Source organism: Cricetulus griseus, chromosome 6 (genome assembly GCF_003668045.3).
Source record: "Cricetulus griseus strain 17A/GY chromosome 6, alternate assembly CriGri-PICRH-1.0, whole genome shotgun sequence".
Classification (NCBI taxonomy): Eukaryota; Metazoa; Chordata; class Mammalia; order Rodentia; family Cricetidae; genus Cricetulus; species Cricetulus griseus.
In genome coordinates this window covers 58,428,625-58,447,391 of record NC_048599.1, presented here as the reverse complement: position 1 = coordinate 58,447,391, position 18,767 = coordinate 58,428,625, and the positions used below count along the sequence as shown (strand labels likewise).

Below are 18,767 nucleotides of genomic sequence, written 5' to 3'. Positions count from 1 at the left end.
TGATTCCCTCCTTTTTCTCCATGTAACATAAAGACAATTCATTTTTGCTTCTCAGAGACAGCGCTGCTATTTAGTATAATAAAAGCATATTTAAAATAAGTAAATAAAAGCAAATTTTAGCCAACAGTCCTTACTTCATTTCTTTTCATTTATTTTTTGTCTTATGAGACAGGGTTTCACTTTGTAGGCCTTGGTTGACCTGGAACTTGAAGTGGACCCCCTGTCTCTGCTTCCTGAGTACTGCAACTGTGTGTAAGCATGAGCCACCATCCCTGGTTTCTAATTACTTTGTTTGTTTGAGATAGGGTCTCACTATACAGCTCAGCCTTCTAGGCACTGAGAGTACACAGCTCACATTTCTTGTTACTTGTTTAGTTTGTGGGGAGGCTCAGATGTAGTTGCAAGGGGTTCCAGTGATTCTGACAGTTTGAGCTGAGAAAACTTCCCACCCACCCCCCAGGTTTGGAAGAAACAGTGAAAGTAAAGCAAATGAGCTCAGTGTGCTCAGTGGAAGCACAGACGCCTCGCTCTGCCTGCCCCTGGAGTCATCTTTCAAGTCCCACACTCTCGGGAAGTTCCGACATCCCACAGCATCCTTCTCACCTCCATCAAAATCTGCTGGGCCTCCAGGGCCTGCTGCAGCATCCCCCTCCTCCATGCTGCCTCTGTCTGCAGGTGCTCTAGAGCAGCCTCCAGCTGCTGCACACGGGCAGCCACTTCTTCAGCGGCAAAGTGTCCAGCTTGCACAAGCTTCTGACCTGTACCCATCACCACCTGGCTCAGAGCCTTGTGGCTACTGATCTCATTCTCCAAATTCTGCAATGAAAGAAGGGCCAGGGATGTACTAGCAATTGGGGAACCTACACCTTGAGTTGGGCCTAAAGATCCTACAGACTTACAAGGACTCCCCACCCCGGGGTTTCCAAAAGGAACTAAGTGTTCCACAAAGCAGAGGCTTTGCTGGGTCTCTGTGTCCTGTCCTTGACTGTGAGCCTCCAGCAGCTCCAAGGGAACCCTCTCTAGCCTCCCAGCATGGACCAGCACCTGGTGTTTCTCCTGCAGGTGCTGCACAGTGCTTAGGCTTTGGCCATAGTCCTGGGCTGTGGCAGAGGGTAGCTTCTCCTGAACCCAGGCCATTTCCTCATCAGCATCCCTGAAGAACTGCAAGAGTAGGCTCTGGGCTTCCAGGGCTGCCCGGCGCTCTTGAAGGGGCTCCTGAAGGCTCTGGAACCTGAAAGGGAACCAGAGGGGGGCACGGCCATCCGTGTTTTAGTCTATAACAAAGTGCTCGCTTACTCTGTGCCCTTCAGTGTGGGCAGGAGAAAAGTTGAGAACCTGTTAGGAAGCAGGAAGCAGGAGGGATGCCCCTCCAAGACAACAGGCAAGGGAGGCCAAGGTATCAAACCAGGGTCCTGGGCAGTCTACCTCTGAAGCAGCTGCTGGGCTCGCTCTTCCACACCTTTGGCGAGGCAGTGGCCTTCCTGAACGCAGGCTTGGACTTCACCCTGCAGCTCCTGCACTTGCCTGGTCTGACTCTCAACAGTTGCTTCCAGCTCTCCCTGTTTCCCCAGAAGCTCGCCCACCCCAGGCAGGTCCTGGCTTTTGACAGGGACTCTCAGCTCTGCTTTCATGGACTCTAGCCAGCTCTCCAGTTTCTCCAGCATCTTCTGCAGATGCAGAGCCTGGGGCAGAATGGAAGAGTATAAGAGAGTGGGAAGGGGGTATGTCCTAGAGTCCTGTCCAGTGAGTTGCTTCATAGCCCATAGCCTCACCTTGTGGGCTCCCTGTAGTCTGGCCATCTTCCTCTGGCAGTTGGTCTGCAGCTCAGCCCAGAGGCCTCCTAGTTCTTGAAGTCGCTCCCGGATGGTCTCTGAGGCCGGGTGGCCTCCTTGTAGCAGCCTCTGCCCCTCCTACACCATACATTGTACACATATTCTGGATTAAGGATGCTGGTACCCTGGTACCAATTACCCTCCTGTATTCTGACTGTGTGACGTGGAACAAAGTTCCATCCCTTCTTCCCTCTTAGTGTCCACCCCCCACCTTTTTTTCTGTTTTGAGTCAGGGTCTCACTACTCAGCCCAGGCTGGCCTCAGACTTGCTGCAAGCGCCCTCTGTAATCTTGAGTACTGGGGTAATGGCCCACACACCAGGCTGTCTCTCCCCTCCTTTCTTCCTTGTCCTTTTGTTTCTGAGACAGGGTCTTGCTTAAACTGCCCAAGCTGGCCTCTAACTTGCTACTGTCTAGCCTCAGCCTCACAGTGCTGGCATTATGGGTGTGTGCCACCACACCCAGCTTCACAAATTTCTTGATCTAAGTCTCGTTGTCCTCTTCCATACAACAGAGTAGCAATGGGTAACTGAACACTTAGCAAAGCATTTGATATTGGGGTAACATTCCTTTCCAGGTAGAGAAGGGAATGTTTAAAACAAAAACAAGCAAATAACAAAAAGCAATACTCTATTTGATATCCTGAGCTCCAGGGCTGTGTCTTATTGTTTCAATATACTCTCTATAAAATTATCAGAAAGGTGCCAGTTTTGAAGAGGGAGTATCTATACACAGCCTAGCACAGTACCTGCACATAGAAAGCATGCAAAGGACAGCAGTTGTCACTACTATCATTCAAAGCCGGGTACAGGGGGCTGGGCTGTGGCCCCCCAGCCCCCATGGAACCTCACCATCTGCAGCTCCTGTTGCTGGTAAACACTGGCCTCCAGCTCAGCCTGGAAATTCTGCTGCTTCTGCAACTGTGTTTGCATCGTGGCTGGGTCCTGCTGACCCCTGTCCAGAGCTACTAGGTTCTTTTCCCTCAGCCATGTAGCTACCTAACAGAAGGACAGAAGGAGGCTCTGCTTTCCCAAACCTCCCGAGGGCCCCCAGGAAGGTGAACCCCCGCCCACCTCAGTCCAATCAATGGGAACCTCATCAGAATCCTGCAAGAAAGTCCGAAGCTCCTCCAGCTGGCGACCCCATGCCCTTGCTCGCTCTGTGAGTGCCTCTTTCCTGCAAGAAGAGGGTCTCATGGCCTCCCAGGCTCAACTGCGTGCTGCCTCTCCCCATGTGTGTGCGTGTGTGTGTGTGGTGTTTGTATCAAGTGTGTGCACGTGTGTAGCCCAGCCTTTCATGTTCCATATCACAATGCCCTGAATCAGAGGCTTCCCTTGAAGCAAAGACACACATGCTTCCCCTCCACATTAGTGTCATTTATAGTCATGTCCTAACCCTAATCTGAGGACATTAACTGTATTTGGAGGTAAGTCAGCTGGGATCTGAGCGGACAGGGGTCCTTGTATGAGGAGATTAAGGCAGGACACACCCAAAGGAGTGACCATGTAAGAACACGGGAGAAGACTGTAATCCAAAGATAGACAGACCTTTCTAACACCTTGATCTTGAACTTGCCTCTAGAATTGTGAGAAAATAATTTTTATTGTTTATGTCATTCAGCCTATAGCATTTCGTTACAATAGTCCAAACTAATACAGTGTCTAAACAACTTTTTTCTTTTTCTGTTTTTTAATGTGTTGGAGAGTGAACCTAAGACTTCATACATGCTAGGCAAGTGCTCGCTCTACCACTGAACTGCACCTCCTTTGGCTTAAACCTTGTGAGTCAGGGTCTCAGTAACTTTTCCATGCTGACCATAAATTTACTCCACAGTCCAGGCAAGTCTAGGGATCTCCTTGCCTCAGTTTAGTTGGGATCACAGGCCTGAGGCCACTAGAGCTGTTTTGTTTTTATGGTATTTTTACATTTTGATTTTATTATATATATATATATATATACATATATATATATGTGTGTGCATATATGTATTCGTGTGTGTGTGTGTGTGTGTGTGTGTGTGTGTGTGTGTGTCTGTGTATGTGTGCATGCATGCATACAAGTACATCACGGAGTGAATGCGGAGGTCCGAGGACAGCTTTGGAAGCTGGTTCTCTCCTTCCCCCATAGGTTACAGCAATAAGCTTGCACAGCAAGTACTTTCCCTGCTGAGCCATCTTGATAATCCCACCCCCATTTCTTCTTAAGACAGGGTCTCCCTGTGTAGCTCAACTGGGCTTCAGACTTGCTATGCAGCCCAAACTGGCCTCAAAACTCTTCATCCTCCTGTGCCTGCCCCCCAACAAGTACTGGATTATAGGTGTGTGCAACAATCTGGCTTTAGCCACTTTTTTGATTGCTGTGAACAAGAGTCCGCGCGCGCGCGCGCACACACACACACACATACACACACACACACTCACACACTCACACACAACCACACCTTTTAGTACATTTAAAACATTTACTATATGCAAGCTACATTATATATTAATTATATATGTATTTATATATTTTCCATATATATTATATATATATATATATGGAATATATATACCTTTGAAACAATGTATGAAAAACATTAGCAGATGCACACAGAATAAAGTTTTATTATCGCCATCCCATGGCCCATGAACAGTTCATCAGCTTTTTCCCTCCACTGGTGTTAACCAAAGGACATGGAACTGGGGGAAACTAGAGGCTAGGTTGAAGCTGAACACCCTCCCAAGTATGGCACAAGCCTAGGGAGAGGGAAGGGGTCAATGCCATCATGCTGGGGTTGACTACAACTGCAGGAACCACCTAAGGTAATAGAACTGGTAAACTAACTTGCTGTTTGTCCATTCAGACCTCCATGGGTACCCAGGGAAATCTACCTACAAGAATGAAGAGGGCTGGGGCCTATGAAGTAGCTCAGAAAAAACAGAGGACCTGGGTTCAATTCCCAGCACCCACATGGCAGCTCACAATCATTTAAAATTCCAGTTCCAAGAAACCTGATGCCCTCTTCTGGCCTTTGGAGGTAGGTACCAGGCAAACACATGGTGCACAGACATATATGCAGGCAAAACACCCATGCACATGAAATATAAACAAACAAACAGTAAGTAAACAAGAGGAGCTATACTAGTTCCTGGTAGAGCACCAACACAAGAAGCCACAGAATTGGAAGGTTGCCCCAGCCAGTCTGGGACATGGCTTTTGGCTGTATCTGCCTTGGTCTATACACTGGAGGAGCTGAGCCAGTTGAGCTGCAATGAGGGAGAAGGCAAGGCTAGTGTCATGAAATGGGCAGACCATGAAGGTCTATGGTTGAGCTTCAGTTGCAGGAGAGATCTTCAGCCTACTCAGGAGGGACAGGCACCATGCCAAGACACCATGGCCCTCTCAGAGGCAGATTTAAGACTTAACTAGGACAGTGGAATCTGCCTCGGGTCCCACCTATTGGGAAGCAGAGAGACGTAGGACTGTGGCTGTGAGGGACTAACCTAGCATATTCCTGTCATTAAGTCACTTCCTCTCAGTTTTCTAGTGTGAGCTTCTTAGTGGATGAGACTGGGGATGAGGGAAGTGGATGCCATATATGGTCTGATGGAGAAAAGGCCAGGCCAGGCGTGGTGGGTATTCCCAGTATCTGATCCTAGGCTTTGGGAAATGCTAGTAGTTGGGGGAAGGGGTTGAACAGGAAGGGAAGAGCTTGGGTAATAGATGTCCGAGCTGACTCACCCCAGTTCCCATCCTCCCACAGCCATAGGTACCTCAGGAGTAGGGCCTGGCACCTGGCCAGGATGCTGTGGGCCTCAGGGTGTCCACTCTGGTGCAGGCTGTGGGCTGTGGCCTCCAGTGCACTGATCTCCTCAGCCCTTGCCTTAAGCTTCTGCTCATGCCTCTTGTGCTTTGGCAGAAGGGTCTCCACCGTGGACAAGGAGTCCTGGTGGAAGTGGGGTGCTCATGCCGACTATAGGGTTCCCCCATTCCACCCTGAACCATCTGCTTCCCTCTGGAACCCCTTTCTACAAAGCGATTGTTCTCCAAAGGCATTACTCAAACCCCACAAGGCTGTTTCTCTAGCTTTAGGATAGAGGAGACAGCATCTGTGTCCATTTCCAAGACAGGCCGGGTGCTTCTCTCTCTCCTCCACACTCTAAGACTATGTCGGCCTGATTATTCTCCCAGGTCTCCATGAGTCATGCTTGTCTGTTATTGGGGTTGAGATGATGTTGGAATGAGGACAGAGGCAAGGAGAGTGGTAGGAGAGCAACACTTAGGCCTGATGGTAACTGCTCAGCAGTGGGGTAGACCCTGACCAAGAGAACTCAATGGTTCTGACTAGCTCGACTGCTCTCATCCATCCTTCCCCACTCCTGTTGGGCACTTACCACCAGTCTCTCACTAGGTAGAGAGGGCTCCTCACTGTCAAGCCAGCGTTCCACCTTTTCCACAGAGCTCAGAAGTAGCTGGTGAAAAGACAAGGGAAAGTCTGGAGAGGGCCCAGTGACTACACAGGCATGTATGTGACCTTTCTGGTGGTTCCGGTTAGAGAACCAGGGGCCCGGCTCCATGGTACAGTAGCAGGCTGAATGGCAGGAATACCCAAGGAAGGCAGTCTGTTCAGCTTTGGCCCTGACCAGGACTGTGGAGACACTATAGGTCCTGATAGTAGAGTAGTCTGGAAGCTGGCCTGGGGCCCACCTGCTGTTCCAGGGCCTGCTGTAGCTGCTGCTGCCGCCTCTGCCACGATTCCTCCAAGCTACTCAACTCCTGCTCCACAGCAGCCAGGGCCTGTGGAATCCCGGAGGCCAGTTGGTATCCAGATGCAAGCAGCTGCTGCCCCTTGCCTCGGGCCAGGCTAAGGCTGTCTGTCTGGATGTCCAGCTCGACCTGTAATAGGCCTGAGGTCAGTACCCTGTAGGCTGAGGCCTATCAGGGTTACCAGAGGTCCAGCAGGAAGGACAGGGGAGGATGGGAAAGGACAGAGGTGGTTGGGAGACAGAGAAAGGTACTAGTAGGGGGTGACAGGAAGGGGGGATAGTGAGGGGTGACATTTGAAAGGCCTAGCACCTTGAGACTGCAGCTCACCTTGTGTGCCTGGTGCTCTTGCAGCATGTACAGAGCTCTCTCGGGGCTGCATGGGGTGCTCCTCATGTCCATCTCAGCCTTCAGTCTCTGTGCCCAGTCCTGCAGATCCCGCAGCAATATCCGGAGCTTCCAAACCTTGTGGCCCATATCCAGGGACTCTCTCCTGCTCACAGGACTGCTTAGTTAGTTTTAGGATCACGGAGCCCCCTCTCCCTCAGGCCCCGTATCCTTTAACCCCCTCAGCACAGAAGGTCTGCGGGCTGGGAATTAATTGGTAAATGGTACAGAAACTCAGGAAAAAGAGGGGCCAAGGGGAAGTGTGTGGTCTGAGAATGGGAGGGGACCATTCAGCATGGGACAAAGGCCCAAGAGCTCATACCACTTCTGGGCCCTGCTCCAGGCCTCCCACCAGCGGCCCAGCATTTCTTGTTGCTTATGGAGGAGGCAGCGGGTAACCTCCGGACTTCTCTTGCAGAGGTGGCCAACCTTACCTTCAAGAGACTGTAGGGATAAAGGTCAGGGCTGGGCAGCAGGGGCCTGGCTCTCAGGAGTCTGCCAGGGCTCTGGAGGATGTACCTAGGGCCTGGTCCCCCAACTGCACACCTCCACCTGAGTCTGGATGAGGGCCATCCCCTGCTGCAGCATTCTCTGTTTCCAAGGTAGCCTCTGTACATTCTCCAAATCCTCTGTACTCTCCAGGGCCTGGATCAGGGATTCCTGGTAGGGTGGGAGGGGAAGCCATTACAGGCTAGGCCACAGCGTCAGCTGTCCCCTCACCACAGAAGCCTGGCCTAGGGTGACAGTGTAGAATGCAAGCACCTTCAGGAATCCCTTCCTGTCCACTGGGTGGGACTGGAGCAGGGCCCTGGACTTGACTAGAGGCATTTCCTCCACGGAAGGAACAAAAGAGTCCTGGGGCAGGACTTTGGGTCTTGACTTTTCTCTGGTAAGGTATGTGTGGTACGTCCTGGCATTTTGTCTCTTCAACTCTCATCCATCTGGGGAGGGATCTCAAAGGACAGAGGCCTGGGATAGTTGTAAGGGCAGGATGCAGTAGAAGAGGGTGCTGTCCCTCAGGGGACTTCTCAGGTAGCAGAGGCCTTATGTGTACATTCTCCAGCTTTCAGTCCACCCCTGTCTCTATGGGAACTGAGCCATCCTGGACCAAACCTCTTCTGGACTTTAGACTTGCTTAGGGTCAAGGAAAACAGGAGTGTTCTGGCCTCTAGACCCATCACATATCTGGGATAGAAGGAGGCTTGGGAGCCACAGAGGTGCGTGTGTGGTAGGAGAGGGTGGTGGTGGGGTGTAGTATGCTTCTCATCAGTCCCCTGGTAGACTCCTGGTGGGAACCAGCTGAAGAGCAGAGATGGACCAGGGACTGGGGTCATGGGAGATTCAAGGCAGTGTCACTCCCAACTCAGTGCACAAGGGGACTTTTCACTACCTACCTTTTCCCTGATCTGCTCAGTGATGTCATCCAGTTCACTGGACAATGTATGTATCTCCAGGGCCGCTTCAAGCCGCTGCTGGTACAGGAGCAGGTTGCCATGGAAAGTCTTCCACCTGACCACAGAATAAGGGTGAACCTTACAGCCCGAGGTGGCACCCGGCCCCTCTTCCAGCCCCACGGCCCTCCCCAGTCTGAGACTAGCCTATTGTTGAGCTGGTTTTGCCGCTGGCTGATGGTCTCGGATTCTTCAGGGCTCTGATTCTTGAGTTGCAGTGACAAGTTTCTGATTCTCCTGATGTAGGTGTCATCCACCGTGACCTATCAGGAGGTGAAGGTGTGGGGCACTCCCAATCACTCCCCACCATCTTGGGGAGTTCAGGTGTGTCTCTCGCCCAAGATCATCCCGGCTGGGCTTGTTGACCATTTATACTCCCTCATGGACGGGTGGGAGGGCCACAGGACCCTCACCTGAGTCTCCAGGTGCTCCACAGCATCTGGTGTATGTAATTCTGCCTTAATTGCACGTGGCCTAGGGAGAAGCTAGAGCATGTACACATGGCAAGAGTATGGCAGGGGCTCCTTCCAAGCTCTCATCTATCCCTTTTGGGTAATGGTTTGCAGCTTGTTAGGGGAGGAGTACCCACATTCCTGTATCATGCTCCCTAAGGAAGCCCAATAAACCCCAGAATGAGCGTTGCCTCATGTCTTGGTTTGTCACTGTGGCCTTGGGAGAAGGGGTAGATATGGCTTATGTCTCCTCCCTAGAAAGGAATTTTAGCATCCACAGCACATTTGGGGAGTGGGAGGTGGAGTGCAGGTGCTGGAGGCCATCTCCTCAGCTCCAGTAAGGAAGACCAGCCTGGAATCTACAATCTTAAAGTCTCTCGGGTGGGGAAACGGGCTTCTCAGAATGAGGACTGGGAAGGCAGGGGAAGGTGGGCACAGACCCATGAGTAGTGTTTAAAGTTAAAAATGGAGCTTGGATACAGGCAGGCTTACAGATATCGGGAAGGAGCCCCAGCAAGGTGGATGTCAGGCTTCCTGCTCCCGACATTGGTACATTTAACTCCTCTTAATCCTACAAGCACCATCTATGAAGCCGCTCATCTGAGAGGTGATCCCAGAGCACAGCGGGACTCAGAGGGCCATGGTGGTCACTTGTGGCAGGTCAGGACTCGGGACCAGGACACAGCATCCACCCAGTGCCGCCACCAGCTAAGGATGTGTTGGGTTTAAGACTGCAGCCTTTACACAGATCCCATACACCTATAGCAAGGCTAGCACAAGTATGAAGCTGACCCACAGGTGGGTTAGCACACTCCATCTTCAACACCTGGCTATGAACATATTTACCATCGTCCCCTGCTCTGTACTACAGAAATAGACTCCTGGTGTGTTTGGTCAGTGGTGTGGGTGAGGAGATGCTGAACGACTCACACTGAAGGAAGGCATAAGGATTATCTACCACACCCAAGCATAGGTTGTATCTTTGTTTTGGAATTTTGAAACAGTAAGTTATGATTACAATTTTGTATAAGTTCACAAAATTGCAGTAGCTCCACGCACCTCCCCTGCAGTGGCTCCGTGCACCTCCCCTGCTTCTTACCATAACATTGAAACTGGACTACCAATGCTTCCAGCAGAGGCATAATTTTATTACAGGTGTGTAGAATCATGTGACCACCACCACACACATGCACTCCCTCGCCTCTGAGGAAGGTATGCTACCCATTTCAGAGATGAAGAAACTAAGGACTGGCCAGATGAGGAAGCTTGCCTAGGTGTATTGAAGTAGTGCAAAGTTGAGCTTGAGCCTTCTCTGGATTCTGGAGTTCATCAGACAAATCTCCCAATGACAGACACTGTGTCAACCCCTCCTGAACACAGCCTCTTACCTGTAGTTTTCGGAACTGTTTGCAGAGCTGCAGGCAGTGCTCAAGGTTCAAGCCTGTGTCACCACTGTTCACCATCCTCTCCTGTGGAGGCCAAGGGTTGGGGCAATGCTCAGCTCTGGTCAGGGGCACTGTCAGGGCAGGTACAGGCTTGGGACTTCCCACCAAGGCTCCTACCATCAGGGAGCCAGAGAACTACAGGCCTGGCTCTTTCCCACCCCATCCTTTAGCTCCTGTCACCCATCCCCACTCCTAGCTCCCAAATGCCCTGTTCAGTGGAACCTTCACCTTCTCCTGGATCCAGGCCTCTGCGAGGTCCACTCTCTGCAGGAACTCCAGGAAGCTGCGTCTGTCCTCCAGGGCCTGGCCCTGCAGACTCACTGCCTGCCTCAGCTTCTCCCAGAGCTCCTGCAGGGCCTTCAGCTTCTGGGAGACCTCTCCAGTCTGGGGATGGCTCTGTCTGAGGAGCCCTTCACCTTGCTGGAAGACAGGAATAGGGGAGAGCTCAGAACCTCTCATCTTATTGGAGACCTTGGCCATCAACACTTGAGAGTAGGCTGGGCTGAAGCTGGGGTTACCTTGGCGACAGAGGTGATGACCTGCTCATGGGCCTGGACCTCAGCCTTGAAGGCCTGGTGTTTCTGCAGGTGCTTCGGATGATCTTTTAGGTTTCCAAGAGGGCTCCAGGCTCTCAGTTGCTGGACCCGCTCCTGGATCCAGTCCTCAGCCTGTTAGGGAGGGGCACAAATGCTATGAGATCCATCCTGTAGGACCTCCAACTCCCCTTCAACTCCCCCTCCACACTAGCGAAGTCCAGGTTGTGGGCTACTGGCCTCGGGCAAAAGTAGGAGTATCTGGTAAACACGAGCCAGGGTTCTAGCCCAGGAAGCCGTGCTGCAGGCTAGGCTGAGCAAGCAACTTGGATGGGAGTCCATTTCAGAGGTGTGAGCCCCCTGTTCCAGGAACCTGTACAGTTATGTTCCTCTTCCTATAGCTCTTCTTTGCCTTGGCTCTGCCAGTGCTCAGCAAAAGATGAGTCTCAGCCCACAGGGGCTTCGAATCAAATGTTCTGGGCTCCGTGGCCCCTAGGAAGCCACTTAACTCCCCAAACCTCTTTTTGTCATCATAGCCTTATGGTATCAATGCCACCTCATATGTGCTCTTAAGGTTTAGGCAATAGTCAGGGCATGGTCCTCTGACCTGAGTTGCAGCCCTGGTAAAGTTGGCTATCATCAGAGAGGTGTGCAGGGCCTGTCCCCGGCTCTCTGCCAGCTCCTTCACTTGAGCCCGATGCTCCAGCACATGGTAAACCAGGTTCTGTCCCTTAGGGCTTGACACGGTTTTCAACTGCTCACGCAGAGCTGCCTCCTGTGGAACACAGACAGTCTACTGGTCTACCTGGCAACCTGGCCATTGACTTCCAGCTCTGCATGGCTAAGGGCTGGCTGATGGCCTTGGCAATAGCCAGAACCACTCTCCTTTCAGTGACTTCAGACTAAGTAAATGCTCCCTGGGGCCCCTGCAGTGTGGAGCACCCCAGCCTGGGTCTTTTCTTGAGCCATATGTACAATGCTACCCGTAGTTCCACAGACATACCAATGCTGTTTCTGCACCCAGCCACCGTACCCCTCCTGAAGACGCCCCCATCATCATGTTCAGGAGTCCCTGAGCCCATCACCTTCTTGTCCTGGAAAGTGAGCACTTTTTGGAAGATCACATGCTTGCTGATCAACTGTTCCACCTCTTCCACTGAGCTCCCCAGGGTACTGGCCTTTAGGAATACCTAGATCAGTATGTGGAAAGGTCAGAGGCACGAAGGCTGCCGGCACTGTGTGCCGAGGCAGCACCCCCGGGGCCTGCATAGCAGGTATGAACACTGCACATGGGCAGGGGAGTGGTGCGGGGGACAGGAGCCCAGAGTGGAGGCCGGCAACACCTCAACCTCTGACAAAGTGGAGATTATGGGCAACCTCTATCGAACTCCTTGGGTCTCAGTCCAGTGTCTAGGCTGAGGAAGAGCAGGGCTAGATCTGGCTTGGGGGTGCTAGTGGAGGCCATGGTGCCCTGGTGATCTACACTAGCCTCCAGGGAGGACTCACCCAAAGCCCCTATGCTCTGTGTCCAAGAAAAAGCCAAAGACTCAGAAGGAAGGGAGGAGCAGACAGAGGCATGGAAGAGGAGGAGGGTTAGATTCGGGGCTACAAGACCTGCCTCCTGGGCTGTGAGGATCTCTGCCAGCTGATCACACTGTCTGAGGAGGCGCTGTTCTCGAAGCATGGCCTGCAGCTTCTCTTGCTTGAGTGTCCAGGCCTTGAATACCTGGTCACGTTCCTTCTGTAGGGCTTGAAGCCCATCCTGGACCTGAAGACGAGAATGTGGAAAGGTGGGGTTGGGGACGGCTACTAGTAGATCCCCACAGAAGCCTTGGAGAAGAGGTGGGGGTGGGTGGGAAGGAGACAGTCCAAAGGAGGACAGGGTAGGCTGGGAGCATGGGGAAAGTGCCCACCTCCTTAGTGGGTATCCCCGCAGCCAGAAGTGCTTGCTGGCCTAGCTTAGCAGCTTGCTGCTGCAGTTCCTCCCTGGCTTCCAGTTCTGCCCGCAGCCATTGGTGGGCTCTGAGCCTGAGCAGGCTACTGCTGGGTTCCCAGGAACACTCCTCCGTCTGCAGCTCCTGATGGATGCTGGCCACCCAGGAGGTGTAGTCCCTCACCTGACCCCCCAGAGACAGAGAGGAACCCTTGAGATGGGGCTGGCGGCAAACAACTGCAGTCTGCCTGATCCATGCACATATAGAGACATCAAGCTGTCTGAGACAGGGCTTCTGGTGACTCACAAGTCTTTGTCACTTGGTTTCTCTGTCATCATCCAACCCAGTCCTTCCAGGACCACAGACCCCTGCTCTTGCCCTTTCTGGCCATACTTATTTTCCCTCAAGAACTGGAGGGCTTCAGTGCATGTACTCATCTGTGCACATGTGCTCCCCTCCCAAGGGGAGAAAGTCCTCACCGCTGTGTGGAATTGGAGCAGGAGGTGTGCTGGCTCCAACTGGGCCCTGCGCTGCTCCATGTTCAGCTGGAGGGCCTCCCAGGCTTGTGTCACTGTTTGCTGCTTCTGCTGAACACTGGTGAGGGCCTGGGGACCCGGACACAGCTTCTGCACCCTGCCTCCAGCCTTCAGCAGTTCCTGCAGCTAGCAGGTAAGGGGCAGGAGAGGAGAGCAGTTTCTGTCTCAGTACTCAAGCTTGGGACCTTGATGGGCCATGCTCTGGCACGCACAGCAGGCCCAGCGGGAAGAAAAAGTGGGTCAGACTGGAGGGTCTGTAGGGGCCTGAGGGGAGTGCTAACAGCCTACGTGCCTGCTGTTCCATGCCTGCCAGCTCACGTTCCAGCACCTCGTGTCTCCGCAGCTGGTTCTCTACCCCGCGAAGGTCCTGGGCCACATCATTAGGGAGGCTTGTTGCTTTCTCCTAGGGTATAAAAAGATCAGAGCAGGGTAGGAAGGGAGGGTGGGGCACTGAGCCTGGGCGATCCACTTCTAGAGTTCATACCTGAATCTGAGTAAGGATTTCTAGAAGGTCTCTGTGGACTCTGAGAGTGGTTTCTGTGTCATGGAGCAGGCGGCTTTGGGCACAGGTCAACTGCCACAGTTCGGACCAGGCAGCCCTACCACGCAGAAGAGCAGCCATGGGTCAGCCTGCATTCCTGCCCTGGTCTGATCTCTGAGTGGAATCCATGGATTTCCCAAAGCTCCTGGATGGGGCTTTCCCTTTGAACCTTCTGCATCCTACAAACTTTGCTCTCTTCCCCAAAGCCTCTCTAGCTTCACAGGGAGTGTTGCTGTGAACTGTCCTGGTATCTCAGCACTTCACAACTCTCTCCGTTCTAGCACTGCTCCCATCTTTTGTGTCTGATTTTCAGTATGTTGATTCATCCCATTTGTGGTGGTTTGAATAGACTCATAGACTCATGAGTTTGAATGTTTGGCCTGTAGGGAGTGGCACTATTAGAATGTGTTGCCTTGTTAGAGTAGGTGTAGCCTTGTTGGAGGAAGTGTGTCATTGAGGGGGCGGGCCTTGAGATCTCATATATGCTCAAGCTATGCCCAGTGTGAGACAGTTCACTTCCTGTTGCCTGTGGATCAAGAAGTAAGATCTCTCAGCTCCTTCTTCAGTACCATGTCTGCCTGCATGCTGCCATGTGCTGCCATGCCCCACCATGATGATAATGAACTAGACCTCTGAAGCGGTAAGCCAGCCCCAAGTAAATGTTTTCCTTTATAAGTGTATTGCTGTAGTCATAGTGTCTCTTTACAGCAATACACGGTAACTATGATACCATTACAAATTCCTTGAGCAGAGAGTCCCTATCTTTCCTCCATTTCCCCCTTTACATGCTCTCACTGTGCTCAAAGGCTTCTTCTAGGCTAGACTTTTCTTCTAGGCTGAGGGTCATGAGAAGATCTGAGCTTGCCTTAAGCTCACAGGCTAGAGAAGGCCCCATACCAGCAGGTGGTGGACCTAGAAGTAATGCATGGAAGGGCTGTGAGCATGGGAATTTGAAGCTCAGAGCTCATGGGAGGCCTCCTCTCTAGCTCAGGTAATTTCTTTCTACAACTCCTCCTGCAGACCCAAGGAGGCAATAACTGAGAAAAGTGTCCCTGGGGAGATGGGAGTAACTGTTTGGTCTCTCCAGCCTCATCTTCCATCACAGAGCACAGGGGAGGCTTTAGCATCTCAAGACCTTGCCCTCTCTAGCTCTGCAAGCAGGGCCCTGTGACCTGCAGAGTGGGTCACCCTTTGTTAACATTCCAAGACACTGGGCCAGCACCCTCCTCCAAACCTAGACCCTTGCCTGGGCCATCACACTCACCGCAGATCCTTCTGCCTCTGGTGGGCCTTGGGGGCAGCGCTGTGCCCACACTCTAGCAGGCTGTCTGCCAGGTGCTGGCAGGTCTCTACTCGCAGGGCGCCAGTTTCAATTTTGTTCTGGAACTTTGCAAACTTAGTGCAAAGTTGCTGAGGAGAGAGGGGAGTAGATGACAGGGTAGCCCTAGTCAAGGTGCTCAGTGACAATGCAGAGTTGTGTGGCCACAGTACCAGCACACTCCACCCCAAAGGCATATCCCATGACTCTACCATGCCTTCTCCTTCAGCTCGGCGGGACTAGCCCCATCATCCAGCATCTGCCTCATGTGTCTTCCCTGTTCCTAGCCCCTCACCAGAACGTGCTCATGGTCCTCTCCAAGGTCGTCCCCTCCTCTGGCCACCTGCTTCCAGCTGGCCAGCCAGCCCTGCAGATCCTCAGCTTCTCTCATGAATTCATGTAGCTTCAGGGTCCCCTCCAGCTCCTGGCCCCTGTTGTGACAGTCAGGGGTTCCCTAGATGTTAGCTGCCTACACATCCCCCGGGGACCTGAAGGGAAGGGGGGCTGAAGAATAGAATTATTCATGATCTTTGCCCAAGCCTTTGACTTGGGAAGAAGACATAGTAAGGCCAGAGTAGGGGACAGAGGATGTTGGCAAGAGATGGAGAGTTGGGAATTGAGGGCTCAAGTTCCTGCTTAGTGGGCATTTACTGAAGAACTTATAGATAGGTAAGCAACACATAGCAAAAACTCAGCATCCTAAAGGCCTGGGTTCCCGCCATGATAAGGCCATGGCAGGGGATGGAAGGCTGTGGTTAGGGCCTCTGTGCCCATGGATGAGAGGGTCCATAATGCCCCTCACCTTGCGTCTGCCAGCTTCTGTAGCGCCTGCAATTGCTCCCGTACCACACCCAGCTGTTCAGAGGCCTCAAATCCAGGGAGTGTCTGGAATCTCTGCTCAAGATCCTCCACGGAGCTCCAACAAAGAGCTAATTCCTGCTGCAGCATCTGCCAATGTAAGAACCCAGACCCGGTGGTTCTTCATCTCTCTGTACATCTACCCCCAACACAACCTACACATTCATCCCCCCAGGCATCCATTCAGCAACTCATACATTCATCTGCTTACATCTCAGCTCATTTACTTACCAATGTACTTACCCATCTATCTAACCATCTGCATTCCATCCAGTCAGCTTCACCACCCATTACCCACTTACCCCATACTGATGGCACACTTACTGTTTTACAGAGTGAAGATATGCTCTCCACGCTAAGAGGGTTCACTACTTAGCTGGAAAGGTAAATAGTGGGAAGACTGGCCCAAGGAACGGATGGTACAGGAGGCATCATGCTGGACCCCAATATCAAAGTGTAAAAATAGACCAAACCGAGCAAGCCTCTCTGCATGCTTGGCACGTGGAGGCTGCATGAGGCCAAGCCTGCAGGCACACCCTTCAGGAATAGCTCACTGAAAATCCTCATCCACAAGATAACACAAAACAGTGACAAGAGGACATTCCATGACAAGAAGCAGGAGTGCAGTGGGGCCGAGGCTTTGGAGCTTGATGGTTCTAGGAATCCGTTCTGGCCTCCATCCCTCCTTCCTACCAGGAATGCTTGCGGGAGGAGATGGGTTTTAGGATGGTGACTGGGTTAACAGACAGGATGACATTCAGAGCCCTAGAGAAGGACACATATGAAGGGCATGGGGCAGGCTGAAGCAGGTGATTCTGAGGAGTAGGAAAGTGTTGGGAAGGAGATGAAGCAAGAGGAGACGGAGGCATCCCAAGTCTGCATGAAGAGTCAAGTCCAGGAGGGCTATAGAAGGTAAACACACTCTTGAGTCACAAGGCTGTGCTGGCAGAAGAGTGTGCTCAGGGGAGGAGGGTGGGTGGTGGACGGGGCTAGCCACATGTTCAGGAAGGAAACAGCAGGCAGGGCTCAGAGTCTCACTCACATGGAGATGTTCAGGACACAGTACCTGGTGTTTCCTAATGAGCCCAAAGGTAGCTGCATCATCGCTGCCATATTCCTGACTGCTCGCCAGAGGCCACTTTTCCTCCACCCAGGTCTCTATTTCTGACACCTTCAGAAAGTACTGCAAAAGATGGTGACTCATCTTGGTGATCTTAGCTGAGACCTGCGTCACCTGTCGTGGTCACCAGCAGCCAGCAGAGAGGCTTCTGGACCCTTATTGGAACCAGCTAACTTGGCACAGAGCTCTCATCACTGGCCTCCCTCCGTGAAGGTCCTACAGCTCCCCTCTCCCACAGCTGGCCCAGCTCCCACCACTCTGCAGACCTCACCCTCTTGGCCCCCTACCTGCTGGACAGTGACGGCCTGCTGTAAGCAGTGGGCACGTGCCTCACATGCCTGTTCCAGTTCTGCCCAGTGGCCTTCTAGCTTCTGGCACTGCTCCACAATGTGCTGAGCTTGGGGGTGCCCAGAGGCTGCTAGACTCTGGCCAGAACGTAGTACCCTATGCACGTGTCCCAGGTGAGTTTTCACCTCCACCTGGAGTACCTGCCACAGAACAATGTGATTCCCTTAGCCACAGAAATCCAGATTAGAGTCGTGGCTGTGTCTCTAGGTTCTAGATCGCCAGGCTGGAGCAAAGTGTATTTGGAAACCAGGACACTCAGGGAGAAGGATTTAGAGGCCAGGATACCCTGAATAGTGGCAGGGGGCTTCAAAGTTTGGGGAGTGAGATGTGTTGGGGGCCCTGGGAGGAAACAGGTGACACTACCTTGTGCTTATGTTGAAGGCTCTGGGCATCATGCCAGCAATGGGCAGGGCAGGTGGGACTAGTACTGGGCATATGCTCAGCCACCCATGTGAGTTCCAGGTTGTGAAGGCAGTTAAACTGGTACAGTTCAACTGATGCCTGCACTTGCAGGTGCCTGGTGGCCAGCTTGCTCTGCAGGGACTTGAACCTGGTAGAAGGAGAAAAGATAAAGAGGCTGGGGGAAAGAATAAAGACAAGGCCGTGGTCCTTTCCTCATCCCCACCAGGGACCCAAGAAGAACATCAGGGGCTGGATGGAAACTTCTGGATCCCTTCCACCCCAGAACAATTCTACTCAGAAAGGAAGGGGTTTGATGCCCTCAGGTTCTTTAGGTGGCATTCAGCCCTTAGGTTCACAAGCTGTGTGTGGAGGGGGAAGCATGGCCTTCAGGCACAGTGAGGATGGAATGGCCACCTCTGGAGACACTTCTGGCTCTCCTCCAGGATGGTCAGGGAAGTGAATGCACGGTGGGTCTGAGAGATGAGGGCAGCCATCTTGCTGGCCAGGGCCTGACTCTTGTCCTCTAGTAGACAGTGCTGTTTCTGCAGCCTCAGGCTGGAGCACAGGTCCTGCCCTGTCTCAGTACTCTGCAGGGCTCCCTCCAGGTGCTCCAGCATCTCCCTGACATCCTGGAGAGGGTGACAAGAGGCTGCATTCACCTTTCCACTGTAGCCCAGCAGGCCACCCTGTGGGGCTCTGAGTCCACAGTGCTCCTAGCCCCAGATTCATCATGGCCTACCAACTAGTAGTGTGCAAGCCATCCCCTCATGCACCTTCCTCTCTGGAGTACTCAAGTTGTGATACTCGTGTGCTAGACACACAGAAATTACTCGTGTGGTAGCCTGCTGCTGGGCAAAGCCATGCT

General features: G+C 52.5%; 1 protein-coding gene across 1 annotated transcript in view; it reads right to left on the bottom strand.

Annotated features, from left to right (window-relative positions):
• Sptbn5 (spectrin beta, non-erythrocytic 5) overlaps positions 1-18,767 on the bottom strand; it is a 44,558-nt gene that overhangs the window by 4,711 nt on the left and 21,080 nt on the right. The window contains 31 exon segments of the mRNA XM_035446466.1: positions 604-816; positions 1,045-1,231; positions 1,426-1,682; positions 1,773-1,910; positions 2,683-2,829; positions 2,926-3,007; positions 5,587-5,759; positions 6,208-6,285; positions 6,521-6,709; positions 6,908-7,070; positions 7,287-7,408; positions 7,511-7,624; positions 8,359-8,473; positions 8,563-8,678; positions 10,256-10,336; positions 10,541-10,732; positions 10,831-10,980; positions 11,453-11,620; positions 11,931-12,035; positions 12,464-12,613; positions 12,759-12,962; positions 13,259-13,441; positions 13,608-13,718; positions 13,800-13,914; positions 15,121-15,266; positions 15,470-15,605; positions 15,977-16,122; positions 17,099-17,215; positions 17,440-17,640; positions 17,864-18,050; positions 18,317-18,531. Coding sequence (XP_035302357.1) covers positions 604-816; positions 1,045-1,231; positions 1,426-1,682; positions 1,773-1,910; positions 2,683-2,829; positions 2,926-3,007; positions 5,587-5,759; positions 6,208-6,285; positions 6,521-6,709; positions 6,908-7,070; positions 7,287-7,408; positions 7,511-7,624; positions 8,359-8,473; positions 8,563-8,678; positions 10,256-10,336; positions 10,541-10,732; positions 10,831-10,980; positions 11,453-11,620; positions 11,931-12,035; positions 12,464-12,613; positions 12,759-12,962; positions 13,259-13,441; positions 13,608-13,718; positions 13,800-13,914; positions 15,121-15,266; positions 15,470-15,605; positions 15,977-16,122; positions 17,099-17,215; positions 17,440-17,640; positions 17,864-18,050; positions 18,317-18,531 — 4,701 coding nt within the window.